The sequence below is a fragment of the Geotrypetes seraphini genome, chromosome 3, assembly GCF_902459505.1.
Source record: "Geotrypetes seraphini chromosome 3, aGeoSer1.1, whole genome shotgun sequence".
NCBI lineage: Eukaryota > Metazoa > Chordata > Amphibia > Gymnophiona > Dermophiidae > Geotrypetes > Geotrypetes seraphini.
In genome coordinates this window covers 225,996,189-226,006,767 of record NC_047086.1, presented here as the reverse complement: position 1 = coordinate 226,006,767, position 10,579 = coordinate 225,996,189, and the positions used below count along the sequence as shown (strand labels likewise).

Sequence of the window (10,579 nt, the reverse complement as noted above, 5' to 3'; positions counted from 1 at the left end):
ATATATATAAGATCTATTTGTATGTACTGTTTTCAATGTATGCAAATAGATCTCAGGTATATTCATTAGGGAGATCCTTAAAACCTATCTGGTTTGTATTAGAGAATAACACAGGGACAAATTTTCCCATCTCATTCTGACAAATTATTTTCTTGTCCCTGCAAGCTCCATCCTCATCTGCACAAGCCTCAAACACTTAAAAATCATAAATGTTCCAGGCTTGTGCAGTTTTAAGGCAGGGACAAAACTCATGGGGACAGGGAAATTGAGTTCCTACGGGGACAAATGTCATTCTCTAGTTCAGTGTTCTTCAACCACCGGTCCACAGAAAATTCCTGCTGTTCCGCGCAGGGCCGGCAATCGGATTGGGGCCATCAGCAGCGTCTGGGCTGCAACGGCGATGAGCGGCATTGGCAGCCCCCCCCCCCCCCCCCCGATCGGATTGGGGCCATCGGCAGCGTCTGGGCTGCAACAGGCCTTCTCCCCCAGGCATCAACAGCACTTCAGGTAGTCAACATGGTGCTCAGTGTTCAATCTTCTGCTCTGCTGCAACTTCCTGTTTCCGGTTGCGTCAGAGCAGAAGATCGAAACTGAACAGCAGCGGGGACCGGGGGAGTCTCATGGGAGCGCGTGCGGGACCCGGCCTGAGGCCTAATCAGTGTCTGCACCGTACGGCACACCAGCGGTTGAAAAACACTGGGTTAGGTTATATACATGGAGTAGAAGAGAGGGGCAGAAATGTTTCAGACATGCTCCTTAGAAAGGAACAACCTTTAATTCCTCAATAGGCAACAATTGAACCTGGGGGCTTCAACAAGGAGGTGGAGTGGAATTTGTTGTCATTAATGAGGGGTTGGTTTAAATAGGGAAAAGAAGGTTATGGGGATAAACAGGGTGGATTTTTGAAGGAGTGGCAAAACCCGAATTTGGTGTTCTGCCTCCAGGGTGCAATATGATAAAAGAAGTGTGTTAAGAAGGGAAGCTGCTGCACACATGCAGGCCGCCATGGAGGTGACGGCAAGGTACTGCAGGAAGGAAATGGAGGCCTATGGCGAGTGTGTGGCTTCCAAGCCCTCGTCCTGGCACGAGGAGTGCTCGATGTTGAAGGTCAACGTGGCCCGCTGCACTTCCTCCCACCCCATCATCCGGCGGATCCGACAGGCGTGCTCGGAGCCCTTCGCTGCCTTTGAGGGCTGCCTGCGGCAGAACCAGACGGCGGCCGAGAACTGCGCCGAGCATCTGGGACGCTTCCTGCAGTGCGCTGAGACGGTGAAACCGGCCTAAATGAAAGTTAGTGGGAGGCCCCCGGGAGCAACGGCGCCCTTTCTGTCCTCGTTACTCTCTCCGCGGCCTGAGCCCAGACGTTGGCTCCCCAGCCGCTCCGGATCCCGTTGCAGCCCACGTGCAGACTTCTCCGTCCGTGGCACGAGAGAAAAACACAGCTCGAGAACAAAAAGCACGAGCGCCGACCTTCCGGCATCAGAACTAGCTGGATGGCGAGAAATAGCAACCTGATTTCTTAGGCCACAAAACTTAAACGGATGTATTTAGTGCCTCGTTTTTTATACTCGTTTTGGGAATTAAAAATAACAACAACCAAAAAAGAAAGAAGGGTAAGGTGTGCTGACACGTTGATATGTAATAAGGTTTTATAAGGTGATATGTTGTGGTGGTTTACATGTTTCGAAGGCTAGGGGAGCCCTGTCCAGTCGCAGCTCCTGAACACGCTCGGTAGTGAAACGCAGTTCTGTGTCGGGCTGAACTGTATCGACTATTAAGAACTATGCAAAGTGATATTGGAAAAGGAAAGTTCATTAATTTTTGAACTAAGGACAGTAACTTGGGACCGTATTGATGGGGGGGAGGGGTTCTCTATTGAATGTAAAAAATTGTGTGGTTTGATATTTGGTTGGTATATGTTAAAGAGAGAAAACTTGTTATAATTATAGTTTTTCATAATATTTATGATGTGTTAATAAAGAAAATTTGTTATAATAAATTATAGTTTTTTCATAATATTTATGATGTGTTAATAATAGCCTCTTCACAATATAAAAGAGAGATATTGAGTAGGGAAATTCTGAAATGACCCTCGAGGGTCATTTCAGAATTGTTGTTCATCCTTCTTTTAAAGGATTAGACAGAATGTCAATATAAACTCTGCACCTTCAAGTTTGTAACTTAGGAGGGGGCTTCTGAAAAGTTCTTAGCCCAACCAACCAACAAAGTCGGGGCAGCTTCCATCGAGGGCTATACACTTAGTCCAGTGATTTTTCATGTTTATGGACTGAAAAAAATGGAAAATTGCTGGACTAAGTGTATTGCCTTCAATGAAGAGTGCCCCAACAAGGTTGGGTGGAGAACTTTTCAGTGCCCTTTATATATGCCATATTCCACCAGCAGTTGAGCTAGGATTTTCCCCCTTACAACTTATGACATACACACACAAAAAAAAATATTTGAATTGTGGTGCCATGCAGTTGAAACATGATGTTTGAACCATGCAGGGCTCCATCAACACAGTACTGCGGGTCAAACTGAAAAGGTTGGAATTATGCCTACCAGCTTACTGTGTATTGTCTGGTTCTGGTAACTGTCAATTTTTGGGTGTGGCAATCTACTTTATGAAGCTGCTTATGCTATCTGACTCTTAAAACACCTTTGCAGCCTCATTTGTACCCTCTACTTTTTGTTTTCTTTTCTCTCTATAACACACTGCCCTGTTGTCCCTTTCCACTGCCTCACCAGTCATCCATACCACTTCTGAAGTTGATACAGGTGAGAAAATAGAGAACAATTTCTTTTCATCTTGATTGATGTAATAAAATAATTTGTTTAAACTTCTCCGAGTGACTTAAGTCCAATTTTCATCTGATTTCTATTATGTAAAGCATAATAAAATCATTGTTTAAACTTTTGCCGCAAATACAATCAACATAATATAGCCAATAGGGGTACAGATAGAAGTAGAGGTAGGTTATAGGGATAGGAGTAGAGGTAGGTTAAAGAAATAGTCAGGGACCACTGCTCAGGCAATAGGCCTGATGGGCCGCCGCGGGAGCGGACCACTGGGCGAGATGGACCTCTGGTCTGACTCAGCTGAGGCAACTTCTTATGTTCTAATAGGGTCTAGGAAAAAATTAAATGTCTAAAGGAGTGGGCAAGCTATGGCCTACAATCCAGAAATGGTTTGACCCACTGTCTAGCATTGATTAGAGCAGCCAGCCGTGGAAGCTCCTCCCATCTACTTACAACTTGCTCTTGCTTATCACATCCTCCGGTAGCGCGTTCCATGTATCCACCGTAGGATGTGATAAGCAGGAGCACACTACAGGGATTCAAAGAAGGTTTGGATAGGAACCTGGAGGACAAAGGGATTGAGGGGTACAGATAGGAGTAGAGGTAGGTTATAGGGATAGGATTAGAGGTAAATTACAAAATTAGTTAGGGACCACTGTTTCAGGCAATAGGCCTGATGGGCCGCTGCAGGAGCGGACCGCTGGGCCCATGGAATCAACTGAAACGTTTTATGTCCACAACTTTGTAGCATAAGTTGGTCTTGCCTCATCCTGTGGTCCCATCCATAGAAACAAGATGTGTGGGATAAGAGTGGACATGGTTGTGCCTGAGTAAGGGTCTGTGTTGAAAGGCCCAGAGCTGGCTTGCCACTTTTGCCCTGAAAGCGGCAGGGCAGTTTCCTGCGGGGTAGTGAAAATGCTGCAAGGCCAGTGATCTGCTGAGATCTGTAGTAATGAAGATGCTGCCATCCTAGGCGGATGTTTAGTCTGCCTGGTGATAGGGCCAGTCCTGTTTAGGTATATGGTAAATAAAATGGATGCATTTAATTCCATCTATTGAGGGATGGTAAGTAATCTGCATTAACTACTGTGGTAACAATTAGTAGCCCTCTTTTATCAAGCTGTGTAAGTTTTTTTTTTTTTTTTTTTTTTAATTTGTTGCAGACCTCTGTGGTAAAACTCCGATGCAAACAGAATTCCTATGAGCATTGGAACTTTTACCAAAGCAGTCTGCAATAAAAGAAAACCCTTACGTGGCTTGATAAAAGGGGGCCCGTGTGGTAAGTTACCATGTGTTAATACAAGATTCAGTCCATGCCCATTTCCTACCTCCCATGCTAAAGTCTTAATCTGGATATTAGCATGCTCTTAAGTGTCAAGCCACCATGTTAATGTGGATATTTGAGTGCACTAAGAAGACAATTCTGTAGCACTAGGTGCAGTGGATACTGTGCCTGTTCTATGATGGCTCATGCGTAATTGCTGTTACAGAATACCAGTGTAAGTTAGCATCAATGTGTCTATATTTAGGCACTAATATTTCTGACATTTATATGCATAATTCACTTATGTTTCTTTCCTGTAAATTCTGCCTGACAATTATGTACTAAGCCACTGTAACCCAAAGTAGTGCAGTTAACCGGTACTCTACAATTAACATTTATGCAGGTAAGTGCTAATTACTTGGACATAAATGTCTGTATTCTAGACATTCAAATGTACAATGGCACTTATGCAATAAGTGTTGTTATAGAATAGGGAGTCATGTGCTTAAAGCACAGTTACTTACCGTAACAGGTGTTATCCAGGGACAGCAGGCAGATATTCTCTACATGTGGGTGACGTCATCCACGGAGCCCTGTAGCGGATAGCCTCGCAAGCAAACTTGCTTGAAGATCTTCAAGTTTGCGAGTGCTGCACCGTGCACACGTGTGTGCCTTCCCGCCTGAGTCTGGGCGCGTGTCTCCTCAGCGTGGACTCAGTTCAGATAGCTAGCCAAGAAGCCAACCAGGGGACGTGGGTGGGTTGCGAGAATATCAGCCTGCTGTCCCTGGATAAAACCTATTATCCTAGGACAAGCAGGCAGCATATTCTCTATATGTGGGTGACCTCCAAGCTAACCAGAAAGGGACGGTGGGAGAGTTAGCAATTCAGGAGAACAGATTTTGTAAAACGGACTGGCCAAAATGGCCATCCTGTCTGGAAAAAGCATCCAAACTATAGTGAGAGGTGAATGTATGAACCGAGGACCAAGTGGCAGCCTTGCAGATTTCCTCAATAGGGGTTGATCTGAGGAAAGCTACAGACGCCACCATAGCTCAAACCTTATGCCCCGTGACTCAATCCTGCAAAAGGAGACCAGCCTGAGCATAGCAGAAAGAGATGCAAGCAGACATCCAGTTGGAGATGGTTCGCTTAGAAACAGGACGCCCCAACCTATTTGGATCGAAAGATATGAAAAGTTGAGGAGCAGTCCGATGAGCTTGAGTGCGTTGTAAGTAGAAAGCCAACACACGCTTACATCCAGAGTATGAAGCGCTACTTCTCCAGGATGAGAATGAGGCTTGGGAAAAAACACTGGAAGGACAATAGACTGGTTGAGGTGAAAGTCCAAAACCACTTTGGGCAAGAATTTAGGATGAGTACGGAGAATTTAGGATGGGACAACGGTGAAAGGCGGATCCGCAACCAAAACTTGTATCTCACTGCAGTGGCGTACCTAGCATATGTGACACCCGGGGCCCATCATTTTTTGACACCCCCCCACCATCTATATGAAAAATATGATTTTTAGTAACAATCTACATATCGCACAATAAGAGTGTACCTAGGAAAAGGCAGCATCTTAAACACTGCAGTGAGCACTAGAACACCAACACATACATTGTAAAACTAAACAAACCAGATCCTGCACAGTCAATTGATCCAGTACAGTCGATGCTATCAGAAAGCCATGTCCCTTTCATACATACAGACCTTTGCCCAATATGGAATAATCACAGACTAAAAATAGAAATATGTAGACAAAAGTTAAACTGAACAAGAAACCAGACTCTGCATACAATGCAACATCACAACACCACAAAAACAGTAATACATGTCCTCCAATACTGTGCAAAATATAAAGACAGTAGATGTAAATTTGAAAACATGATACATAACAATCACCACTTTACAAATTAACAAATAAAAATAAAATAAATAATGAGAAATATGAAAATACCATTTTATTGGACTAATCCCCGTAAGCTCGGTCCTCATCCCCACAAACCACCTGATTCCATCCACACAAGCCTTGAATTGTTTTATATTGAACTTATTATATTAAAGTATAAAAAGAAACAATATTCTGTACAATTGTCAATTTATAAATCAGCATCTTCTCCCCATTCTCTCTTCCCCATTTCCCTTCAGCGTCCTCAGCCCACTCTCTCCACATTCCTTCAGCGCAAGCACATAAAAACAAGCAAGTAATTTTATATCATTTTCATTCTATTCATTCATAGAAATTAAAGTCTAAATAATGCCAGTCACATAACAAAACATAATTTTACAAAAATAATTCCCTGCAGTCAAGCCTGCAAGGATTACTAGATGTCTTTCAGCAGCTCCCCTCCCTCCCTCCCCGTTACCTTCGTGGCCAAGTCAAAATGATCTACCAACAATAAAATTTTAAAAACACAAAGTACATTGTACGCAGAGAAAATGTTAATTATCATTTATATTCCACGGGTTTTCAAAGAGGTCAAGGCAGATGACTTTTATGCAATGTCACCTCAGTAACAACTATACAAAAATAGACAAATATACCCCCTCCCTTTTTATTATACCACGATAGCGTTTTTTAGCGCAGGGAGCTGCGCTGAATGCCCCACGCTGCTCTCGACGCTCCCTGCGCTAAAAACTGCTAGTGCAAAATATAGACAGCATATATAAATTCTCAAACGGACACATTTTGATCACTAAATTGAAAATAAAATCATTTTTTCTACCTTTGTTTGGTAATTTCATCAGTCTCTGGTTGCACTTTATTCTTCTGACTTTGTATCCAATATTTCTTCCCTTCTTTCAGCCTCCTGTATGCTTCCTCTCCTCCAGACTTCATTCCCTCCCCCAACTTTTTCTTTGTTTCATCCTGTCCCCTTCTTTCTTTTTCTCTCCATGCCCCCTTTCTTTCTGTATGTCTGTCTTTCTCTCTCCGTGCCCCATTTCTTTCTTTCACCCTGCCCCCCCCTTTCTTTCTCTATGTCTGTCTTTCTCTCTCTTTCCCCATGCCCCATTTTTTTCTTTCTTTCACCCTGCCCCCTTTCTTTCTTTCTGGATCCCTATCCCCCCTTGCTTTCTTTCTGGCTCCCTGGCTCCCCCCTTTCTTTCTTTCTCCCTTCCCTCCCCCATGCCACCGCCGCTACAACAACCATGTTGCCACCACCGCCGGGGAAAGGCTGCCACTGGCCATCGGAAACAGGCCAGCGCCGAATTCGCCCTCCTTCTTTTCCTGCGGGCCGACCAACTCTGGCTGCCCGACATCAATTCTAACGTCGGAGAGGACGTTCCGGGCCAGCCAGGCAGCGATTGGCTGGCCCAGAACGTCCTCTCCGACGTCAGAATTGACGTCGGACGGCTAGAGTTGCTCGGCTGGGGGAAGAGAAGCAGCAGGGAGGGAGAATTCGGCGCCGGCTTCTTTCTGATGACGGCAATGGTAGCCTTTCCCCAGCGGCAGCCTATTGCCCGGTAAGTGTCCAGCTGAAAACCTTCTCGGGCCTTGCACCTGGGGCGGACCGCCCCCCCCCCCCCCCTTGGTACGCCACTGGCTCACTGACTCTTCGAGCAGACGTGAGGGCAACAAGGAACACCACCTTCCAAGTGAGGTATTTCAGATGAGTCCTATCAATAGGCTCAAATGGAGGCTTCATCAGATGAGCAAGGACAATAAACCGCAGGTGGTTTAAGGGGAGGATTGATATTGAAAAGACCTTTCATAAATCATGAAACCACAGGATGAACAGAGAGCAGTTTCCCGTCAATCGGTTGATGAAAAGCAGCAATGGCACTGAGGTGTACTCGAATAGATGTTGATTTGAGACCAGCCTGAGACAAGTGTAGTAGATAATCCAGAACTGAAGACAAGGAGGCAGACTGTGGCTCCTTGCGATGCATAGCACACCAAGAAGAAAATCTAGTCCATTTCTGAGTGTAACACTGTCTAGTGGATTGTTTCCTAGATGCCTCGAGAACATCTTGCACAGATTATGAAAACTGGAACGAGGCAATTAGATTGAGAGGTACCGAGCTGTTAAGTGAAGAGACTGTAGATTGGGATGAAGCAGAGGGCCTTGACTCTGAGTAAGCAAAGAAGGAAAAACTGGTAGAAGCAGAGGCTCCCTATCGCTAAGTTGAAGCAGAAGGGAGAACCACGGTTGTCTGGGCCACCGAGGAGCTATTAGAATCATGGTAGCGTGGTCGGACTTGAGCTTGACAAGAGCCTTCAGAATGGAGGGAACGCGTAGAGAAACAGATTCTTCCACTCCAGAAGAAAAGCATCCTCGAGTCGATAAGAAGAGTAAATCCTTGAGCAGAAGTGAGGCAACTTGTGGTTGAGGGGAGACGCAAACAGATCTATCTGAGGGGTCCCCCACAGAGCACTTGACGCAGTCAAGGAATTGAGCGTCCTTTTATGAGGTTGCAGAAGATGAATCAATTTGTCCGCCAGACAATTTTGCTGGCCCTGAATGTAGACCGCTCTGAGAAAAATGTTGTGACGTATCGCCCAGGCCCAAATCTTCAGAGCTTCCTGGCAAATAGACAGAGAGCCCTTGCTCCCCTGTTTGTTGACATAATACACGACCACTTGGTTGTCTGCCCAAACAAGGACCACATGGTTGCGAAGCAGATGATGAAAAGCTTTGAGAGCATTGAAAATGGCTTGGAGCTCCAACAGATTGATGTGGCAAAGACGCTCCATGCTGGACCAATGGTCTTGAGTATAGAGTCCGACGAGATGAGCGCCCCAAGCGTAGGTGGAAGAATCCGTCATGAGGACCTTCTGTGGAGGGGGGCACGTGAAACAGCAAACCTCTGGAAAGATTGGAAGAGAGCTTCCACCAAAGGAGAGAGTGCCTCAACAAAAGATTTACTGCAATGTGTCGAGAAACTGGATCTTGATCTTGCCGCCACTGAGATGTCAGGGTCCACTGGACTGGCCCGTAACGTGTGCAGGGCAGGATTAATTCTTCGAGGGCCCCTAGACACACAAGTACACTGTGACCCCCTGGGCCTGCCCCGCCCCCCCCCCCTGCCCCCATTAATTTACCTGTTTTCTTATTCACTTCTTTATTTCCACTTGTATTTCTTTTTTTCTTTTATTTTAATATTCAAAACAAACAACAAAGATTACCATACCAGTGTCAGTGTAGTTTTAGTTCTATGCAAGCCTTAAACATCTCTGAACCAAAAAAACCCTTCCTTTCCTTCCCACCTACTTGCTCAGGATTTTAACTCTGAACCCTTTCCTAATGTATTTAAGTGTTCAAATGCATTGTAAAGCGGTAATACTATCCGAAACATAAGTCTGTATTAATAACCAAGTTTGCAACTCCTCTCAACTGCCTCACTCTGTTGTCCAACTTTAACCCATATGTATGTATAAACAACCAAAGCTGGTACGTTCCACTCCATGTATGTTAATTTGTAATAAAACAAGGCAAGCGGTCCACCAAAGAATCCAATGTGGAAGAAAAGAAGATTGGCAGACAATAAGGAGATTCAAATCGGGTTTATTCAAGGTGCTCCCAGGAACCATGCCTGATGCATTTCGTCAAACAAGGCTGGTCAATGCTAACAGAAAACCATGTCTTCCACCCTCACCCAGTATGGAATAAGTAATCACAAACTAAACTCCCTCTCCCTTTTTTACAAAAGCATGGAAGAGGTTTTTAGCGCTGGCTGGCGGGCTGAATGTTCTGCGCTGTTCTAGCGATCATAGAAATTCTGTGACCATCGGAGCAGTGCAGAGCATTCAGCATGATGGCTTGTGCTACAAACCGAAGGAACGGTACAGTGTAGGGGGTGAAGAAACAATGGTGCATATCCCCCAATACTGAACAAAATATAAAGATAGCAGATGTAAATTTGAAAAAAGAGAAATAACAAATCACTTTACAAATTAACAACTAAAAATAAAATAAAAAATGGGAAATAAGATAATACCATTTTATTGGACTAATACATTTTTAATTTGGTCTCTGAAAATTAGTCAAAAATGTATTAAAATTAGTCCAATAAAATTATCACCGTAATTCCATTTTCTATTTCTAAACATTTATCAACACACTACTTTATCCTAAAGCAAAAAAATAGCATTTTTTTTAGCTTTGTCATGTGGTTTCTGCTTTCCTCATCTTCTTGTCATTCTCTTTCTTCCATACACTGTTGGCCCCTTCCAAAAACTGTCTGTCTCCCCCTGCCATCTCTCCTCTTGACCGCCCCCCCCCCTTTGCTCTGGCATCCATCATTTTCCCTCTGTTCCCTCAAGGTCTGGCATCTCTCTCCTTTCATCTCTCTTTCCCTCCCCCCTGTGGTTTTTAGTATCTCTCTCTTCTCATTTCCTCCGCTCAGATCTGATATCTCTGTCTCCTTCCCCGTTCTCTGGCATCTCTCTCTCCTCTCTCTTCCCTTTCCTTTCCTTCTCTGGTCTTCCTTCTTTATTTTCTGTCTCCGTCTAAATTAAATTATTTCTTACTATGCAGCCCTCAGTTTCCCTCATTTCACTATGTCTACCCACA

At 44.5% G+C, this 10,579-nt stretch overlaps 1 protein-coding gene across 1 annotated transcript; it reads left to right on the top strand.

Annotated features, from left to right (window-relative positions):
• Nucleotides 1-595: 595 nt before the first annotated feature.
• LOC117357558 (coiled-coil-helix-coiled-coil-helix domain-containing protein 5-like) lies at nt 596-2,233 on the top strand. The gene has a single exon (XM_033938334.1). It carries the CDS (start codon nt 994-996, stop codon nt 1,282-1,284), a length of 291 nt encoding a protein of 96 aa, XP_033794225.1. The 5' UTR covers nt 596-993; the 3' UTR covers nt 1,285-2,233.
• Nucleotides 2,234-10,579: the final 8,346 nt, after the last annotated feature.